We start from the raw sequence: 22397 nt of genomic DNA on the forward strand, positions 1-22397 counted from the left end.
CAGAGATTATATTCCATCCCTTATCATCTCATTTCATATAATTTCATCCCAGTTGATTAATGTCTCAAATTAATCAACTTCAATTTTACTCCATGTTATAATTTTTCATAAAAATAAGAATATAAATTAAAATAAGACTTGTCTTAAAGGTCTGAGCTAATAATGTATGGACCCCGTTTGGGTAAAAGCCTCCCCCAAGTGATGCCATCCTTCTCCGTCCTTAGCTCTGTCAAGCCAACTTCGACCCGCGCACGCTTCAATTTAGTCTGTCCATCTGGGCCTTGGTCGACCTTTGGGGTTTGAGCTCACAGGTCATAAAATCCCTTAAAAAAAAAGAATTCTACTAACGTGATCGCGTGATCCCTGGGGATGTTGTCGAACAAATCGCAGCAGTGTCGTAATAGCCGTTGTTTGAGGTCGATTGACGAGCAGTGGTGTGCGTGAGCAGGACGCGGCGGCGCTGCGCAACAGCTCCGGCGAGCGAGCCCTGCGCTCCGTGCTCACGTCGGCCCAGCGCGCCGCCGAGCACCTGCCGCCCGCGCCCGCCGACGCCGTCGCCGCGCGCGTCAGGTGAGCCGCCTCAACCCCCAGCTCTTCTCGAGTTGGTTATCGTCGCCCATAGACTTCAGCAATGCCAGGGGCGGAGCCAAGCCGCTGCCTACCGCAGTTAAAGACGACCAGTGCATTTGGACTCACCGGATTATAGGCAGCAGGTTTCTCTAAGTACAAGTGTAGTGCAGCCACCGACCGACGTCTTATAAGTTCACTAGCTGTACCCGTCCGCTTTGCTGGACATTTAAAATTAACATTATTTCTCACCCCCACAAAGATTCTCATAATGAATGCCCCCGCAACTGGTGTAGGGAGTCCAACACTCATATAAATATTAGCCTATCCATTAAGTACATGTATTATCTACACGGATACCAAGTTTCAAGTCAATCGGATGCACGGTTCAGTAGTTATAACGGAACATCCGTAAAAACCACTGTAGATTTATATACAGTCAAACCTGGATAAGCGAGAGTTGAAGGGAGCACAATCTCTTTCTCGCTTATAGAGGTTTCTCACTAACCCGAGTTTCTCGATAATGCTCCCTCTAAATTTCATTTCGCGATTTTCGGGATTCAAACGCATTCACTATTTTAAGTTTATCATTTAATGACAGTACTTTAATTTTCCGTTTTGACATAATGCAGAACACAACTTTCCTTCGCAATTGATTAACGATAAACAGAGTAAGTCTGAAAAACAGGACGGTACACAGGCACACGTGTCCATTCGAAAAGAATGCGATAAAACAACAACGTTATTTAGTTCCACGAAATAGAAAAGGTTCAATATTGACGAAAAACAATACAAAAACAATGGAAGGAAGTTCCACAAAAGTTAAGAATGAGTCCTAAAATAGCAGATGTTAAATTTGTAATTTGTTTTGTCATTTGTTCCTCTGAAATAATAAAAATAAATAAAGCTCGACTGTCGCTTATAGAGGTATAGATAAGTAGCAGTCTCACTTACGGAGGTCAATGAGGGAAAAACGACTTTCTCTTACAGAGGTTTCTGTTTCTCGCTAATAGAGGTTTTGGGAGCTTAAAATGACGGGTCCTGGCTATTACTCTCACTTATAGAGTTTTCTCACTTATCCAGTTCTCACTTACCCAGGTTTGACTGTATTAGTATAGAGATATGAAGAATATCACAATTCGCCCCATGTTTATTGCGAAGCAGTCATACGTTCTGGTTAGAAGGGTGTGACAACAGTTATACAATTGAGACTCGGACCCCACGCTTCAAGGTCGGTGACGTCATTGGGCTCAGGTAGCCACAATTTCAGAATGAATAAACAATAAAAGACTTCATTGCGTTATTTGTGATTTAATAAGAAAATTACATTTAAAGCCCTTAATTTATTTTAAAGTTAATATTAAAAATTAAACAGCATTATTATACTGTACAAAACTGAATTACTGTCTTCACTGAGTAACGGATAGGTGAGTGATTACCTTTTTTATAACTAAAGACTTTTAACGGTTTTAAATGATAAAGGTTTTACATATATGATATGAATTACAGGTCCGGGGGCTACAACGCGGACCAGCTGTGCGACGAGCGCCAGGCCGGGCGCGGCCGGGACCACAAGGTACGGGCTGGAGTCTTCACCTTGGAGACAATGCTCATTATAACTCACTGTGATAATTCATTAACCGCCCCATTAAAACTCTTAGGGTGTACAGTTGTTGTGGAAAAAAAACTTTATTTTTATTGCTTAGATGAGTGGACGAGCTCACCACAGCCCACCTGGTGTTGAATGGTTACTGGAGCCCATAGACATCTACAATGTAAGTGCGTCACCCACCTTGAGATATAAGTTCTAAAATCTCAGTATAGTAACAACGGTTGCCCCACCCATCAAACCGAAACGCATTACTGCTTCACGGCAGAAATGGGCAGGGCGGTGGTACCTACCCGAGCGGATTCACAAGAGGTCCTACCGGTAAAAACTTCTTCAGTAAAAATACTTCCCCGTTGTATGTCAAAAAGAGTAAATTATTATTTTGCGACTTCAGAATCGTTCACGCGACACACCCTGTATAATAAAACATAATTGTCAAGGTGATAAGGTTGTATTTTGAATGGCTTGGTATTCGAAATGAGATACGTATCATTTGAGTAGCACTTTCTATGACGCTTCTAAACATATACAGGGTGTTAGGAGACCGCTCCCGAAAACGAAAACAGACGATAGTACTAATGACACCTTTAATGATGGGACGGACAAAAAATCGATCCGACACGTCAACAATCTTAGCGCTATGACATGTCCTTCTTTAAAAGAGGCTTGTGGAGAGTATTAAGCGGTAGGCAGCGGCTTTGCTCTGCCCCTGGCATTGCTGGAGTCCATGGGCGACGGTAACCACTCACCATCGGGTGGGCCGTATGCTGGTCTGCCTACAAGGGCAATAAAAAAAAGAATTAATGTAGTGTATTTGTGTACGAAGGCTTTGAAGCTCGCTGCAGAGTTGGGCACGCAACTCAACGAGCTAGAGGGAACCGTCAACGAGGGCGTGAGGGCTGTGGAGAAGCAGGGAGGGAGGACCATGCAGGCCAGGTCAGTACTGCACCCGACTAGGAACGATAAATTATTGTTGTTCAATCCGAGACTAGCCCTATTGTGGCAGCCTAGGGCTCCGGAAACCAGCACGAGGGGCCCGTCGAACGTGCAGCGATCCTCAGTGTAGTTATGTATTTTCTTAATAAAATATTAGCTTATTGGTCACCAGGAAATGATGACCTCGTCGAATCACGTCGTATCACGTAGAATAGGAGGTTTCAAGGTGAGGATGTGATAAGGATGGAGGATCTTTCCGTCTGAAAGCTGACCGATGTCAAGTCACGAACGCCCCGTCAATTCGCGTCCAGTGTTGCCGTGGTAAAAAAAACTCACAGTTGGTTTCCAACAAGCTTCATAACTGACAGTCGAACGCACGCGGTGCTCACAGTGCTCACAGTGCTCACGGGAGTGCACCGCCTGTGCTGGCATGCCTATACTTATTATAAATAATAATATAAATAAATAAATATTTTACTAACAATCACGCCACGTTAACTGGTCCCGTGATAAGTTCGTAAAGAACTTGTGTTACAGGTACCAGATAACGGATATAAATGTAAGATTTTTATTATACACATACATATATTTAATATACATCCATAACCCTGGAATAGACATTTATATTTATCATACAAATATCTTCCCTTGGCGGGATTCGAACCCACGACCCCCTTGTGTAGTGACCATGTCACTTACCACTACACCAGACGGCCGTGCAAAGCAATCGGATGTTCGAGTCTTAAAATATAGTTGAAGATGACGTCATTGTGAGCGGTAAACGAGTGATAATAGAATCGATTAAAACGCACATACTGTATAACCGAAGTATACATACAGTATGTTGTTTTTGGGAAACTAATAATGAGTCAAAATGACCGTCAACGGAAGTGTAATTGCTATAATGGGACAGGATATTGAGTCGAATTTAGAGACATCTCGAAACTCACTCATTTTGACCAGGCGGAGGTCTGTCGTGGTCCTATACGGAAGGAGTTTCGTTTATGACATCTTAAAAAATAAATTTCACATATTAGTTTTGCATAGTTTTTTTAGACCATGACCGTTTTGTTCACAATAAAAATGTGTATTTTATTGCCCCACAGATTGGAAACGGCCCACAAGTGGCTTCTCCATCCGGCTGCGGATGCGGTCACCAGGGTTGAAGGCCAAAAGGCGATCAATAGCATCGTCTCGCAAGGCCAGAGGGTAATGATATAAAAGTTATATTCTAACTAGTAAAAATATATTCGCGTACTGGTGGGTCAGCAAACCTCAACCTCGTGCCGGAAGTAGGGGAGGTCTGCGGCTGTAAGTGTGTACTGCTTGGTGCAGATCGCGGACGGGCTGCAGGGTCGCGAGAAGGCGGAGGTGCTGCAGCAGTGCGGCGAGGTGCAGCGGCTGGCGGACCGCCTGGCCGAGCTGTGCGCCGCGGGCCGCGGGGACTCCGACGAGGCCAGGGCTCTCACCAGGTACCGTTGCTCACTTCTTCAAACGTACATTATGACGTCATATCTTAAGTCTGGTGGTAGGACATCTTGTGAGTCCGCGCGGGTAGGTACCACAAACCCTAGCTATTTGTGCCGTGAAGCATTAATGTGGTTTGAAGGGTGAGGCAGCCGTTGTAACTATACTAGATACATTTTAGAACCTGCGTCTCAAGGTGGGTGGCGCATTACGCCGTAGATGTCTATGGGCCCCAGTAATCAGTTAATATCAGGTGGGCTGTGAGCTTGTCCACACATCGAAGCAATAAATAAATAAAAGTCGCAATGTTAAAATAAGATAACTACACAGCGTTCCACACGACCGTGGGTCGCTGACCTCGCGCGTTAATTCGTGCTACACTGCGGCGCGCGCGACTGGGTCGTCGAGCCGGCGCGTTGCCTCTGTTCGTTTGCGTTAGATTGCGTGCAGTGAGAACAAATTACTGTAATGTAATTACAGTTGCGGCTTACACGTGTTTACGTCGCGCTACCTAAGCGAGTTTGTGATTTAAAATATTATTTTGTGATATATCAAAACCTGATTACAATCTGAACTTCCTATTTATTTTACTTTTTAGCAATAATTTAGTAAACCGAGTTTTAAAGGGTTAGATACATATAGAGGGATAGAAAGAGATCGAATCGCACGGCTGATACGCAGCACAAACAGTGAGTTAGTGGCGCTCCCTTGGTGCGGGCTCGCAGCGTTACCAGCCGTGCCGACCCGTGCGGGCAGCTCATATGTGAATGTTATGGTAGTTGTATGTATTAGTTATATTTTAACTACTTCGACCTGTGTGCTTAGTGCGAGTTTTTTAACGTTCTCGATAGCATAACAATTAGTTCATATTTGTATGGAATGGAATCTGTTGAATATGGCGGTCGAATGAGCGTGGTTACTGAATTTCATGGGCCACCAGACGGGCTCGGCTGGGTCGCATGTAGCGTACTGATAGTCTGAGTAATAAAATCACTAACTTCTTATGAACAATTATATTTAGTCTGAATTAGAACATTTAATTTTATTCAAGTCTGATTGAAGTGTACTGAAGACGCGTCCGTTCGCGTGAGAGGCGCTTGGACAGAGAGCGAACAGAGTAGTGAATGGTAAAACTGAACATTAACATAGATTATTACGGCTTCGTACTGACCTAATACAGATAAACAATTTCGTTTTTACAGAGTAATAATTACATGTGAATTGCATGAACAGAATCGTTTGCGTGCGTTTGCCACTAGGGGCGCTGTTCCAACTGCATACAAAATTGGGCTCACTTTTACGCTATCGAGAACGTTAAAAAACTCGCACTCAGCACAATGAGCTTTTTTTTTATTGCTTAGATGGGTGGACGAGCTCAAAGCCCACCTGGTGCTAAGTGGTTACTGGAGCCCATAGACATCTACAATGTAAATGCGCCACCCACTTTGAGATATAAGTTCTAAGGTCTCAGTATAGTTACAACGGCTGCCCCACCCTTCAAACCGAAACGCATCACTTCTTCACGGCAGAAATAGGCGGGGCGGTGGTAGAGTACGCGTCACTTAAAAAGAACGCTGGCGGTCAAGCTGCGCAGTAGGCTATTTATCGATGTATTTGGTGGAATGAGGTGCGGCGCGGGGCGGGCGGGTCACCTGCCGCATGCTTGCCGGTGTGCTATTGGTTCGTCAGTCGACCTTTGCTTTCCGCGCTGGGTTCACGTTACGTTCGTTCTCAAAATACTATCGCGCACATAAGTTTTAATTACAAAATGGTTTTACATAGAAAAGTGAGAAAAATGATTTATGACGTATATTGTTTTATATAGAAAGAGGCTGATAATAATGCAGTTGATAATTTGAAATAATGCATGAAACGGATCGCAGTGGCAACAAAATCATCTGAGTCTAATTTAATTTTTAGGGTTCCGTACCTCAATAGGAAAAAAACGGAACCCTTTGATCACTTTGTTGTCCGTCCGTTCGTCCGTCTGTCTGTCTGTCTGTTCGTATTTAGATTAAACATTAAACGCAGAAATTAAACATGTTTTTAATTTTATTTCATAAAAATCTATCTAATATATTATTTTTAATGTACATACCTACCATGTACGATCTTCTCACCGTACAATTTTATTATAGTTAAGGAATGCCGACCACCAACAGTACCAGAACGTCATGCTTACTCGCGATGCGATCCGCTTTTTGCCGCGTGACAACAAATAATGTAATATGAAATTTAATTAAAGTCAAGAGAGGGCATCACTAACTATCGTACAATTCACACCAAGAGAAATTATCATTTTTATAACTTTACCTAAACTTTAACTTTCATAAACTACTTTAACTTCAAACTTATGATATCTTTCTACGCTCTCCTGTAACATGTAACTACATACAGCTACAAGAGTACAGAACTACTAAACTGTACATACCTATAACCAATATACGAAGTCGCGAGCGAAAGATTACTTCAAAAATAAAACAAAAGTACTTAGTATTTTCGTGCGCGAGTATATCCATGCGCAAACACACCCCCTCCACTTTCTTGCAGCGTTCTTTTTACGTGACGCGCCCTCTACCTACCCGCGCGGACTCACAACAGGTCCTACCAGCTTAACTCAGAATAGCAATTAGATCTACTGACGGAGCACGCGGAGTCAGGGTTGCTCTCTAAATGGTTTTGTGGCACCAGGGAGCTGACGGACAAGCTGCACGCGCTGCGCGGCGCCACGGAGCGCGCCGTGGTCAACCGCGTGGTCGAGGAATTCATCGACGTCGCCGCGCCGCTGCGGCACTACAGCGACGCCGTCGCCGCGCCGCCCGGTCAGTACCCGCACCTCCGCTGTGTCATTGTTCTGTGAATGTAACACAGAATAACCAGCACAAAATATAATCGCATATATCGCATTCCTGATCCTGCGGACAGAATGGAAAGCAGTCGACGTCGCCCCAAACACGTCATTTCGGATTCTCCCGATCCACTAACGATGCTTCTATGTACCTCAAGCACCGGTAATCGTTCTCGTCGAACCCGTCGCTTGCGACGAAGGGCTCGACGAGTAAATTAACCCTCAGACACAGCCCACTGAGTTTCTCGCCGGATCTTCTCAGTGGGTCGCGTTTCCGATCCGGTGGTACATTCTGCGAAGTACGGCTCTTGCTAGGGTTCGTGTTAGCAACGTCGTCAGGTTTAATCTGCGCGAGTTCATCTACTAGTTAAGGTTACGCTGAAATAACCTCTCAAGGCTATCAGCTTAAGTAAAAAAAAAGAAATATAACGGTTACCGAATATCAGTAGAAAGTGCGATAAGATTTAATAAAGGGAGGGTGGGGGGTGGTTCATGTCGGGTCTTGCCTCTTGCAGCTATACGGCATCTATTAGTCCTTAGTGATATCCACCTTAGTAATTGTCAGAGTGACCGAAGACAGAACGACATTTACGGTCGGTAGGTCACGATCCTCAGAAGCAGAGGAGGAGGAGTGGATGAGTAAGGTCTTAGTAATAGCAATAGTAAAACATACAATAACTTGACTTACATGGTAAAATTAAATAATATCCTCTTAATAAGGCAATAAATTCGTCACAGCCAGCTGAATGAAATCGAGTCTACTATTCTATGTTCAAGGCTTGTGTGATTAAAAAAAAATTTGAACAATCTTATATTATTTGGGGGCTTGTAACGTCGTACTTTTACTTACCCTGTGGGCTATAAAATAAAAAAGGCTGTAAGTGGCGAAACTGAACGTCCCCAACCCTACGGGCGCCCTCGGACCCCCGGGGCCCCCGACCCCACGGGCGTCCCGAGCTCTATGGGAACCCTCGAGCGCGGGGGGTGGCTACAGGTATAGACGGGGCGAGGTGTGCGCAGGCGCGGCGGGTCGCGAGGCCGAGCTGCAGCAGCGCGCGGCCGCCCTGCGAGCGTTCAGCGGGCGCGCCGCCGCCGCCGCGCGCACCGTGGCCGCCGGCGCGGGGCACCACAAGCGGCTCGCCGACCAGCTGCTGCACTACGCCGCGCAGGTACCCGCCGCCGCCGCCGCCGCCGCCGCCGCCCGCTTGCACTGCGATATTGTCTATGTCCGCTGGATGCAGGCAGCGCAGAATCGGTCTTTGTGGCGAAGCTTGGGGGAGGCCTGTGTCCAGCAGTGGACGTCTGTGGGCTGACAAGAAGAAGAAGATTGTCTATGAATCCGGTCATCGTTCTCGTCGAACCCGTTGCTTGCGACGAAGGGCTAGTAAATTAATTAACCCACAGACACAGCCCACTGAGTTTCTCGCCGGATCTTCTCAGTGAATCGCGTTTCCGATCCGGTAGTAGATTCTGCAAAGCACAACTTTTGCTGGGGTTCGTGTTAGGAACAACGTCAGGCTTGAGTCGCGTGAGCTCACCTACTCGCCCGGTGACACTGATATGGTCTCTCAAGACCATCAGCTTCGGTAGGTTAAAAAAACGGAGTGAATTACTTCATCGTCTTTATCGCCACCACTACCAACCCACAAATGTCTACTGTCCCTCCTTATATCCGCTACAGTGAAGCAAACCCACACCCAACGAACTGAGCACTTTGAACATAGGTAGTCCTGTCCATTACTCTCTGGGTACCTTGAGGACTATGGCCCGTCGTGGTGACCACGTCTCGGCGCCGTATGTCGTCAGCGGCGACACACACTGGTCGAGGACTTTCGTCTTAAGACTCTGCGGTACCATAGACGTCTCTACGATGGCTTCTTTTTGAAGATCTTAATTAAACCTACGTTTCAATACGTACTTGATGTATGAATAAAGAGCAGTGTTGAGGAGCTTGCCGATTCTTCTCAGTGCTGAATCTGCTTTAGGAAGTGGTAGTCATGATGCCCTGATGGCATCTTAAAGTTCGCTTTGCAATATGAAACCAGGGTGTTCCGGGACACACTTTACAACTTTCTTTGTATCGTTCCTCAGGTGGAGAAGCTCTCGCCTCAAGTTATCGCGGCTGGTAAAATCCGATTCTACAACCCGGACAGCAAGGTATGTAGCCGCCGTGGAGTCCCCGCGCGCACTTCAAAAACTAATCTATATATATAAAAATGAATTGCTGTTCGTTAGTCTCGCTAAAATTCGAAAACGGCCAGACCGATTTAGCTAATTTTGGTTTTGAATTATTTGTGGAAGTTCAGAGAAGGTAGATAAATATGAAAATGCTCCGAATTAAATAAAAATAACAATTTTGTTTTTCCTTTGATGTATCCCCCGTCGGACGGATTCTTTTTGTTTGTTTTGAGTTTATTTTATACAAAAGTTTAGGTCTTTTATTTATCGTTTGAGGCACTACGAAGTCTGCCGGGTCAGCTAGTTTCTATTAAAATAATAATTCAAGCAGCTCTTATGACATGTACGTAAGCGAACCGCTTAGAGTGTCGGAGGGTGGGTGTAGACGCGTGTGACGTCAGGTAACTATACTTGAGACCTTAGAGCTTATATCTCAAGGTGGGTGGCGCATTTACGTTATAGATGTCAATGGGCTCCAGTAACCACTTAACACCAGGTGGGCTGTGAGCTCGTCCACCCATCTAAGTAATAAAAAAAAAAATAGGTGGCGGAGGAACACTTCGACAACCTGAAAGGGCAGTACTCGGAGGCGGTGCTGCGGGTGCGGGACCTGTGCGACCAGGCCGTCGACCCCCTGGACTTCGTCAGGACCGCCGGTACGTCTCTGTGCCTTGTCAATGGACGGGTCCTACTCAAGGGACATACTCATTTCTCATTCATATCTCAACAAACACCTTTTTGAATCCAATATATCAATAGATTGAAATAAAAAAAAAAAACACTTTAATTCATCTTCTTCTTTCCATTTAACACATATTTTTAAAAGAATTGGTGTTTTTTTATAAACTCTACACTGGCAACATTATGCCACGACACTGGCAACATTATGCCGCGTGAAGCGGATTGCCATATTAAAAAAACGAGGTATTATGAAATCAAATTTCCCTTACATTATCTCTGTATTTTTACAAATTTATTGCAAATGACATCAAAGATAATAAATTCCCTTTATTATATTAAATTATGAAATTGTTTATGTCGAGGGGTGAAAGAATATTTAGTTTTAGCGACATTTCTTTTAATAGGCAACACTTATCTTTACAATGAAAGGTGCGTTTTATTTGGTATTACCATCATCAACAATTCGATGTTTTTATTTAAACTCCAATTAAGTTTACTCCATTCAAACACCTGAAGAAGTTGTTTTGTTTTTGATATTTTTCCAAAATTTTAAACTTTAAATGGTGATCGGTGATATATTACCGAACACCATTGTCAGCATAATTCGCGTGACGCGTTAACTTTGTTTCCACATCAACAGCCGCGTCACCCGGGGGCATTCATAACATTATAATTAATATTTCTTTGATTTACTTAATATTTTAACAATAAACATTTTTAAGCAACATAATCTTTAAATAACAAACTCACACCGCACCCTACAAATGGCTCTTCTGTAAAATTGCAAAAATCTCACTTAAACCCAAATAGCCTTTTATCTGTCGATATAATAAAATCTGTATGAAGTCCTTCATGATGAGGAAGCCAGGGTCTGTATGCCACACGTGTGTTTGGCAGGCGAGCTGATGCAGAAGCACACGTACCTGTGCGAGGACGCCATCCGCAACAACGACTCGCAGAAGATGGTGGATAACACTTCGGCTATAGCCAGGTCGGTCATCGTTCATTATACATATATATATATAAACGCTTTTGTACGGGTTATACTGCAGCTGTTTGACATATGCTAAAGTTTTTTTTCTGTTTAGATGGGTGGACGAGCTCACAGCCCACCTGGTGTTAAGTGGTTACAGAAGCCCATAGAGATCTACAACGTAAACGCGCCACCCACCTTGAGATATAAGTTCTAAGGTCTCAAGTACAGTTACGACGGCTGCCCCACCCTTCAAACCGAAACGCATTACTGCTTCACGACAGAAATGGCGGGGCGGTGGTACCTACCCGTGCGGACTCACAAGAGATCCTACCACCAGTTATTCACAAGAGGTTCTACCACCAGTTCTACGAAGTAAGGATCTAGCTAGGGCCAGTGTTAACAACAACGTCAGGTCTGAGCCCCGTGAGTTACTAGTTCGGTGACGCTGCTATGGTCTCTCTAGACCATCAACTTAGGTAGAATAGCAAAAAAAAAGGTAACAGGGTTGTTCTCCATCTCCAGGCTGGCCAACCGCGTGCTGCTGGTGGGCGGGTCGGAGCGCGACAACACGGAGGACGGCGAGTTCGCCCGCGCGCTGGACGCCGCGCACCGCCGCCTGCAGGCCGCCATCCCCGCCGCCGTGCGCAGGGCCAAGGGCGTGGCGCAGGCCGACCGCGCGCAGCTGCCGCACTGGAGGGCCGCCAACGCAGAGGCATGCACACCTGTCTACCTGACAGCCCTACCCTACCTTACTAACTAGATCCGCCCAGAATACCTGACAGCCCTACCGTACCTTACTAACTAGATCCGCCAAGAATACCTGACAGCCCTACCGTACCTTACTAACTAGATCCGCCAAGAATACCTGTCAGCCCTACCCTACCTTACTAACTAGATCCGCCCAGAATACCTGACAGCCCTACCCTACCTTACTAACTAGATCCGCCCAGAATACCTGACAGCCCTACCGTACCTTACTAACTAGATCCGCCAAGAATACCTGACAGCCCTACCGTACCTTACTAACTAGATCCGCCAAGAATACCTGTCAGCCCTACCCTACCTTACTAACTAGATCCGCCCAGAATACCTGACAGCCCTACCCTACCTTACTAACTAGATCCGCCCAGAATACCTGACAGCCCTACCGTACCTTACTAACTAGATCCGCCAAGAATACCTGTCAGCCCTACCCTACCTTACTAACTAGATCCGCCCAGAATACCTGACAGCCCTACCCTACCTTACTAACTAGATCCGCCCAGAATACCTGACAGCCCTACCCTACCTTACTAACTAGATCCGCCAAGAATACCTGTCAGCCCTACCCTACCTTACTAACTAGATCCGCCCAGAATACCTGACAGCCCTACCCTACCTTACTAACTAGATCCGCCCAGAATACCTGACAGCCCTACCGTACCTTACTAACTAGATCCGCCAAGAATACCTGACAGCCCTACCGTACCTTACTAACTAGATCCGCCAAGAATACCTGTCAGCCCTACCCTACCTTACTAACTAGATCCGCCCAGAATACCTGACAGCCCTACCCTACCTTACTAACTAGATCCGCCCAGAATACCTGACAGCCCTACCGTACCTTACTAACTAGATCCGCCAAGAATACCTGTCAGCCCTACCCTACCTTACTAACTAGATCCGCCCAGAATACCTGACAGCCCTACCCTACCTTACTAACTAGATCCGCCCAGAATACCTGACAGCCCTACCCTACCTTACTAACTAGATCCGCCAAGAATACCTGACAGCCCTACCCTACCTTACTAACTAGATCCGCCCAGAATACCTGACAGCCCTACCGTACCTTACTAACTAGATCCGCCAAGAATACCTGTCAGCCCTACCCTACCTTACTAACTAGATCCGCCCAGAATACCTGACAGCCCTACCGTACCTTACTAACTAGATCCGCCAAGAATACCTGTCAGCCCTACCCTACCTTACTAACTAGATCCGCCCAGAATACCTGACAGCCCTACCCTACCTTACTAACTAGATCCGCCAAGAATACCTGTCAGCCCTACCCTACCTTACTAACTAGATCCGCCCAGAATACCTGACAGCCCTACTCTACCTTACTAACTAGATCCGCCAAGAATACCTGACAGCCCTACCGTACCATACTAAGTAGATCCGCCGAGAAATGCAGTGGGATAGTTTGCTCGTGGACGATGACCGGTGCTTGAAGGTCCTAAAAGCACTGAGAGTGAACCCGGGGGATCTGACAAGACATATTTCGGGCGACGGCGGATTTTCCTTGTCCCGTCGCCTGGTTCGGAAATGACCTGCCTTACACTTGTCATATTATTATGCCATGTCCTCAACTATAAACAAATATTGCCACAGATAATTAAAGCAGCGAGCGAAATGGAATCAGCACTGGGGCAGCACTACGCGCCCCCGCCCCCGCCACCCCCGCCCCCGGTCCCCGCGCCAGTGGAGGAGAATCTCAGCAGGCTGACGTCACGCCTGGAGGTGTCGGCGCCGCCGCGCCCCCCGCCGCCCTCAGCCGCCGCCCCGCCGCGCCCCCCGCCCCCCGCCGACACTGACGACGAAGGGGAGGACATCTTCAGGAGACAGCCGCATCCCAGCCAACCTATACTGGTCATTTACTATTATATATTCATTTGTAATACTAAGTGCATTAAGGGCTGCCAAGTCGTCGAATTCTCAACGGTCCTAAATAGACATTTAGCCGGACTCTGGTTCTGGTACTGCCTCGCGCTGATGCTCCATGTTTTCAAGTGGTCTCGCAATCGCTGCAAATGTACCAGTACGAAGAGAGTGTCATGCGTGCACTGCAGGACAGCACTACGTGAGTAGCCCCATCGACACGCGGGTACAGTGTGCCTAGTGCGAGTGTTTTAACATTCTCCATAGCGTTAAAGTTAATTCAAGTTTGTATGCAGTTAGAACAGCGCCCCTAGCGGCAAACGTAGGCAAACGTTGAGTTAACTTTTACGCTATCGAGAACGTTAAAAAATTAAGCACACTGATAATAAGTCCCCACTCCTTAAGCACGTGACCTCGTAGCAGTTTCAGCCCTGCGCCCGGAAATATAAAAGTACTGGTAACAGAAACGACACTCACAGTAAGGTAATGTGGGACTGACCATGGTGTCGTGCCCGCAGGTCGCCGCCCACAACCTGCACAAGGCGGTCCGCGAGTGGTCCTCGAAGGACAACGAGATCATCGCGGCGGCCAAGCGGATGGCGATCCTCATGGCCCGGCTCTCCGAACTGGTCCGCTCCGATTCTAAAGGTACCGTCTGCATAAACATAACCGCTACGACTCCGCGCTAGAATCGAACTATTACTGGTCTATTTTTTGCAAAAATCTCAGATTTCTCCGATACAGCGTGGGTTTTTATTTTTATTTTCTTGGCATTTGAGACTTTTAATTATTAAAACAACAATAACTTAAGTAATCTTCATGCATCGAATAACAATTGGAACTATAATACTGTGGGATGTTTTAACGACGAAAGGAAGATCTTCCACGGAGCGCGTGGTATTACTCGGTTGACCGACGGTCTAAATGTTGTTGTTGTTCGGAACTTGTATACATGCAAGCTTATCTTGAAAATGTTGTAAGCGAGATTCGGGTATCTGTCAAATATCTTGCGTTCTGTGATGCCTACCGCCACAATACATATCGAACCACTCACCATACTTCCTACTGTGGTTAAAGACCCACTGAATGGAAGACATCTCTCCATAGATACCTGGAAGGTCTCCACTGCGACATCTATCAGATTATATATCTCCTGATGGGTGTCGCTGATGAGGTCCCAGGCTTTGAGTACGGTGATATAACTATCAAATTCTGAAAATTTACTCAACAATGCTCTTACTGAAAAGAACACCCTATACATTTTGAACGTTGAATTACTGTTCGCTACGGCGGCCAGTCATGTGTATATAACTTTCTAAAGCTCTTTGTGTGCGCCCCGAGCGACCCCGTATAGTTGCTGCTAGACGCCACCACTTCACCGAGCAGTACTTGCCGTATACAGGGTGGGACACTAACAGTCTTCGCTGACGGAAGACAAGTGGCAGACCTGGGGATTCCTAACACCATAGAAATAAAAATTGTACCCGAAAAAGTATACGTTAGGAATGTGTCTGAGAGGAAGGTAGTCTGCCCCTTGTCTTCGCAAGCACGCCACCTCTCAAAGCTCACCTCAAATCGCGCTTTAAAGCACTTTAAATCGCTTGAACATCTGCTAGCTAGTCGAAACTGTGCATATGTGTATTTAATATGTGTATATTATAATCGTTTTGTGTATATACACTGTCTATGCTTCCTCGGATAGAAGTCGCAATGAATTTAAGCGGTAAGTGCCTCAGTGCTTTTAGTAAAAAGCTTTCATTGTATAACGCCGTTATTTGCTGACGGCGCCAGGATTTTGCTCAATTTGCAATAAAATCTATAATATGACTTAAGTCGCGTGGTCGCAGAGACCCCAAGCTAAATCTCCGCTCGAGTCGCTAAGATGTTCGACTTTAATCTGTGTATTTGTGCACGCAAATATCAATAAGGGACTTTTTGGCGGGAACGCGAGGAGTGAAGTTGTGTTATTTGTTTTATTTTGTCTATTTAGTGTTTCTTCAGGTTTAAATGTGTAATAATGGTGGTCTATTAACTGTTTAATATCTGTGAAAGTGCACAAATGTGGGAAAATGAAACAAAGCTGCTGGACGTAACTTCTCGGGTTCCTCCAAAAAGTCCACTGAAAAAATCTCAGTAAATGACCACCATTTTACTGCGATTATATTTCATCCCATATCATCTCATTTCATTAAATTTCATCCCAGTTGATTAATGTCTCAAATTAATCATCTTCATTTCATTTCACTCCATGTTATCATTTTTCATAAAAATAAGAATATAAATTAAAATAAGACGTGACTTAAAGGTTTTAGTTACCAGGTCATAAAATCCTAAAAAAAAGAAATATCAATAATGTTCAAATCGATATGAAAATATATTTTACTGTATAAATATTTATATACGGAAGTGATTGTTCAAAGTATCAATCCGGGGATTCCCGTTACGATTGATCAATATGTTTCATTGTTTTTTTTTTATTTAGGCAGCAAACGCGAGCTGATAGCGACGGCCAAGGCGATCGCTGAGGCTTCCGAGGAAGTGACCAGACTCGCCAAGAAGCTGGCCCTCGAGTGCACCGACAAGAGGATCAGGACCGTGAGTCCACCAGTCCCAACATCCTCTCACTTCACTCGTAGCCTCCCGCCAGCCCACATACTTCACATTAATATCACAATCATGTTACTAATAGTACACACATGCAAATCTTAATTCTTAACCTGAACGAACACCGATAGTTTTGTCTATAGGAAATACTATACTGAGACTTTAGAACTCATATCTCAAGCATTTACGTTCCAGATGTATATGGGCTTCAGTAACCACTTAAAACTAGGTGGCTTGTGAGCTCGTCCACCCATCTAAGCAATAAAAAAATACTTGCATGCCGGGTGTTCGTCAACTGTAGGAAGCAGGCATTGCTGACGTCCATGGGCGACGGTAACCGCTCACCTTCAGGTGGGCCGTATGCTCGTCTAACCTACAAGGACAATAACAAAAATATGAATAAAAAAGGGGGGTTGGGGGGCAGGGAGCGACCCGAACAACTCCTTGAAGCCGCGCGACGAGTCCAGTAAGCCCCTGAACCGAAATTGTGTTTCTCGCAGAATCTGCTGCAAGTGTGCGAGAGGATCCCGACCATCGGGACGCAGCTGAAGATCCTCTCGACCGTGAAGGCCACCATGCTTGGAGCACAAGGTGAGCCAGCCCACATCTGTCGCCCTCATAGTTACTTCATTATCGACGAAGTTGGGCAAATGAGATACTGGTGGTAGGACCTCTTGTGAGTCCGCACGGGTAGATACCACCGCCCTGCCTATTTCTACCGTGAAGCAGTAATGCGTAAGCTATACTTGAGACCTTAGAACTTATATCTCAAGGTGGGTGGCGCATTTACGTTGTAGATGTCTATGGGCTCCAGTAACCACTTAACACCAGGTGAGCTCGTCCACCCGTCTAATCAATAAAAAAAATGCTAATGTATGCATTGTATGTAATGCCGTATATCGTCGTTGACAAACCAAAATCTGCTATGTGCGCTTTATGAGATTTTTCACTTTTTGTCCTTGTCGTATATTTCGAAGCCCTATCTATTGTATAAAAAAAACTGTGACGTGTCTATAGCTTTAATAATAGTTTGGGGAAAAGTCTTTTCGCATTATAGTATAGTAGTATAGTCCTGACCTTGAACCTTCAGATTTCCAACTGTTTCGGTCTCTTCAGAATTCTTTAGGCGGTGTCAGGTTAACATCACGAAAGGACTGCCATAACCAATTGTCGCGGTATTTTGATCTGAAGCCCCAAAATTTCTATAGCAATGGGATCATGTCCCTACCTACAAGATGGCAAAAACTTATCGAACAAAATGGTACCTACATACTTTAGTTAAATATAAATAAACTATATTAAAATTTTTTGTGAATTTTCTTAAAAAAATGCGAAGAAACTTTTTCCCCAACCTAATATTTATATATTATTATTATTTATAACTTTCATTAGATATAGTTCTTAAAAATTCACCTTCATATAAAATTTTATACGAAAATGTTTTTACTCCTTAAGTAATTCAAAACAGAGTTTTTGCACATAGCAGACTTTGGTTTAACAGCGACGGTATTACGCATTACACGAATGCGCAATGGAAATGTGTATTCGTGAGGGCGTTGACCTCGCTCTCGTTATATTTGTGTTACATTGCGCGCCGCTTAAAAAGCGTTAAAGCCTATATAGATTGCAATTGACATTCGCCATGCTGTAAGCTTTAATGAATTAGATAATTAGCCTAATGAAAGCTTACGCGCAAGTAATCCCCCTGTTTGCTTTTAACAGTCGGCATGCCGGACTACAGAGGTAAAGTTATTTTGTGCTTTCCGTACCCATATGCGTTCGTTGTGTAAATGTGTGCTTTTTGATTTGATTCAATGAAGTTTTTATTTTTCACACCGTGGCTAATTAATAATGTGCGTTCTATGTCAGTAGGTACTTATGTATGTACTTATCGACTGATGTTTATGTATCTATAAAATAATGATAAAAGTATAATATTATATATAAACATGGGACCTTAACATTTCGGATCACAATTTTATTTAGAAAGACGATATGATATCACACAAGGCATAGTGGCTAATACTATTAGATAATGTAGATTGAGAGTAGAAAAATATTAACTAACTTGTGTGTGTGTGTTTAATAAAACACGCTTACAAAGATCAAACAACAAAGATCAATAGTTCAGCGTCACCTAGCTGCCGGAGTCCATGGACATCATATAGTAAATGCAATTGTGGTGTCAACAACCCTACAATTAAGTTATCGGCCGTGCATGTCTGCCCTTAAAGATATTGGCACCCTCGATGTGCCCCAATGTGAGGCCTCCGCCCGGCCTCCGCGGGGGCTCGTCCCTCGGGGAACCGGACCATGCATGGTATTTACACGAGACAGTTGTAAATTAGTAACATTAATGTTTAGGCAGCGAAGAGGACCAAGAGGCCACCGAGATGCTGGTCGGCAATGCTCAAAACCTGATGCAGAGTGTGAGTATTGCATTGTATTTTTAACGACGACAAAGTCTCGTCTTCTCTGGGGGACGCATCGTCACGGGACCACAAGCGAGGTTTGAAATGTCCCCCACGGCGACACCCCTGCGTCGAGCTTAGGGTCAGCAAGATTACTCGAGGCCTGTATCTGCGGAACTGTAGTCGCGTGATCCGAACACCCGCCACATATCTCTCGTGGGTTGAACAGTCTATGGTCTTAACAATTGTTTTTTTTTTCCTATCTACACTGATAGCCTTGAGAGGCTATTTCAGATTCTTGACGTGTAGGTGAGCTCACGGGGCTCTAACCGGAGTGTTACTAACACTGATCCTAGCAAGAGCAGTGCTTCGCAGAATGTACCACCGGATCGGAAACGCGACCCACTGAGAAGATCCGGCGAGAAACTCGAACTCTGCGAAAACCGAAATCAGTACCTTTGTATGAAATGTGTTCAGCGGTTCTGTCTTATCTCATATGTAGTTTTAAAGCGAAAGGAGTCGCTCATGTAATGTAAAAAAAAAATGTCAGTTATGACACAGTCCCTCGCTAGTACAGGAGGCGCACACGTTAATGTTAATAGTCCGAGAGGTCAATTAGAACTAAGACGTGTGATCGAAATTTCCAGGTGAAGGAGACGGTGAAAGCATCGGAAGGCGCATCGATCAAGATCCGCACGGAGCAGGGCGGCTACCGGCTGCGCTGGGTCCGCCGGTCGCCCTGGTACCAGATCTAACTTCGACCACATTCACTGCACCAGAGATTGTGATTAGTTCGTAGTAACCCAATCGAACAAACGACGACAAGGCTTTGGAACCGGTCTAATGTGTGGACAGGCGGTGGAGGCAGCAACCCGTGACGCAACGTCTGTCCAGTCTGCCAGCTAACCACTAAGTCTTCCTGAGCCTAAGCACGGGCGGCACTAACAACTCGTGACGTCACCGCGCTCGCTTACAACAAATAAATGATTGTGAAAGCACTTTAGCTTTCAAACTCTATTATATATATCAATATACATATCGTCTTCTCGCATTAAAACTGTATAATCTTAAAACTTACTAATTTTACAGGAGAGTGCTTTAAAGATTTAACATGTGATATTATTAAGATATCAGTTACATTATCTGTCTTTTAAAGTAAGATAAAATTATGTATTAATTTTGTTAATAGTAGTCAAATCATAGGTAAACTAAAAAAAAAAAAAAACTAAACTACGCTCTTTTGACAGTATTTATTAAAAAAAATACTGCTGATACCAAATGATTACGGATATTAACTACATTTCGAATATTTTATGAAATTGTACACTTTTAATGCGAAAAGACGATATGTATTGTATTTTAACTCGTAGTATTTATGTAGAATTTCAAAAGAGATTGTTACGAGGGTAGTTGCAAATGAATTTGCATTGAATTTTGAGAACAGCGTCCCGGCGACTAGGCTGTGGCAGCCCTATGGAGAATGTAACGCGCAGATAAGGAATGGAATTAGTTCAGTGTGTGTGTGTGGTCAATAATAATAATAATAATAATAATATTTATTTACTAAACAAACTCTTAAATCATGATCTAGAATGCTATTTAAATATTTAACAAATTGAGAGATTACGCAGATGGCACAACGGCAAAAAAATAATCGACCTCAAAACGACATCACTATTTATTGATAATTATTACACTAAAAAACGCGTTACATGATTTGACATATAATATGTAATAGAAAATGGTCAATGGACCAAACGTGCCGACGTGCGTACCGTTTGAAATACATTGCGTTTCAAATACTTAGGTCGTGACGTCACCAACGTCTGTTATCAATGACGTAGCACAAGTTCAGGTTGAGCGTCAGCTGAAGACCATCCACCCGCGATCTGATAGCTTTTAGGTACAGTGCACATCGATGGCACTTGTCTAGTACTCTATAATTATTGTGTAATAGCTGACCTGGCAGACTTCGTAGTGCCTCAATCGATAAATAAAAGACCTAAACTTTTGTATGAAATAAACTTAAAACAAACAAAAGGAATTCGTCCGACGGGGGACACATCAAAGGAAAAACAAAATTGTTATGTTTATTTAATTCCGAGCACTTTCATATTTATCTACCTTTTAAACCTTCGCTGGACTCCCACAAATAATTCAAGACCAAAATTAACCAAATCGGTCCAGCCGTTCTCGAGTTTTAGCGAGACTAACGAACAGCAATTCATTTTTATATGTATAGATTAATATAATTCAGTTGGTTAGTATAGTTTAGGGGTGTTGTTACTCGGAATTTGTTCTCTGTCCATTGCGCCATTGCACCAAATGTGATCATTACGCGGTCGCGTCCAACACGCAATGTATGATTCCACTCGTTATCTGCGCAGTCCTCGCGGAGGAGGTATTAACTCGGTGTGATTGTCAAACGAAAGTGCCATTGCGAAGTGCATTATTATAATAAAATTAAATACATATATATTTTATTAACAACTAGTTTTAGGGGAAAAGTTATTTACACGCGAGCAAATGGCGCATTATTTAGGGGAAACATGAGGAGTGTTGTCGTATGAATCGTTTCATTTTGCCAATGTTTAACTTGATTTTTGTCTTATGGGACTTTTCCATTTAAATGTTAGTAGATTCTCACTATTTTCACTGGGAGAAATATTGAAGATGACTAAAACAACAAAGTTGTGCTAAAAGGGCCTGTAGTTAATGGCCGTATATTTTTCAAACAGAGAAAAAAATATCAATGATTTCAACTTGGGGATTTCAAATTGTGTTTGTCGACTCTATGCATTAGGGGAATATTGACTAAACCCATTATTCTAAAAAAAAGTAGAGTTTGTTTGAAGACGATTTTTGTAATAAATATAATCGACTCTACGGCTCTAATAACCGTAAATGGATTAAAAAAGAAATGCACTGTTGATAGATTTATCAATAAATATTTAGACTACCTTATTACTTTATCGCTCTCAGAAATGCTCAGTTTGAAGGGTGAGGCTCGACACATAATAAACCATGACTAAACCTAATGTCTGAAGTTGCATGGCGACATTGACGTTGTCTATGTCACTGTTGGTTGTCAATAGCAGTCGGCTCCCCTCTGATCGCCTCGCGGTCTATATTATGAAGAAAATATTTATATTGAATTATTAAATTGTGATTATTTTTATTTGCTTATTAATGCAAACTGCAATATGTCTTTGTAATGCTTTTTTTTTTTAAATATTGTTTACATTTTTATTTTGAATAAAATTATAATTTTCTTTTGTTTTCTTTTTATTTTATAAAATATTTAAAATTATGTAACATTATTATTTATTGTCATTATTATTAGGGAGTCCAACATTCATATAAATATTAGCCTATCCATTAAGTACATGTATTTTCTACATGGATACCAAGTTTCAAGTCAATCGGGTGCACGGTTCAGTAGTTATAACGGAACATCCGTAAAAACCACTAGATTTATATATT

General features: G+C 43.7%; 1 protein-coding gene across 4 annotated transcripts in view; it reads left to right on the forward strand.

The window, feature by feature from the left end:
- Positions 1–22189, forward strand: part of Vinc (vinculin) — a 45255-nt gene extending 23066 nt beyond the window's left edge. Inside the window, exons 9-27 of one of the 4 annotated variants that reach the window (XM_089739845.1) lie at positions 449–570; positions 2077–2143; positions 3003–3112; positions 4219–4321; positions 4448–4584; positions 7271–7401; positions 8448–8596; positions 9519–9584; positions 10150–10261; positions 11184–11277; positions 11785–11974; positions 13633–13890; positions 14418–14547; positions 15602–15622; positions 16382–16494; positions 17004–17094; positions 18226–18246; positions 18868–18932; positions 19562–22189. In XM_089739845.1, the coding sequence (XP_089595971.1) occupies positions 449–570; positions 2077–2143; positions 3003–3112; positions 4219–4321; positions 4448–4584; positions 7271–7401; positions 8448–8596; positions 9519–9584; positions 10150–10261; positions 11184–11277; positions 11785–11974; positions 13633–13890; positions 14418–14547; positions 15602–15622; positions 16382–16494; positions 17004–17094; positions 18226–18246; positions 18868–18932; positions 19562–19669 (2088 nt within the window). In that variant the 3' untranslated portion in view covers positions 19670–22189. The remainder of the gene's footprint in view (positions 1–448; positions 571–2076; positions 2144–3002; positions 3113–4218; positions 4322–4447; positions 4585–7270; positions 7402–8447; positions 8597–9518; positions 9585–10149; positions 10262–11183; positions 11278–11784; positions 11975–13632; positions 13891–14417; positions 14548–15601; positions 15623–16381; positions 16495–17003; positions 17095–18225; positions 18247–18867; positions 18933–19561) is intronic. The other 3 variants (XM_089739846.1, XM_089739847.1, XM_089739848.1) reach the window with 3 other exon arrangements.
- Positions 22190–22397: the final 208 nt, after the last annotated feature.

The sequence above is a fragment of the Bombyx mandarina genome, chromosome A1, assembly GCF_030267445.1.
Source record: "Bombyx mandarina strain Sakado chromosome A1, ASM3026744v2".
NCBI classification, from domain to species: domain Eukaryota; kingdom Metazoa; phylum Arthropoda; class Insecta; order Lepidoptera; family Bombycidae; genus Bombyx; species Bombyx mandarina.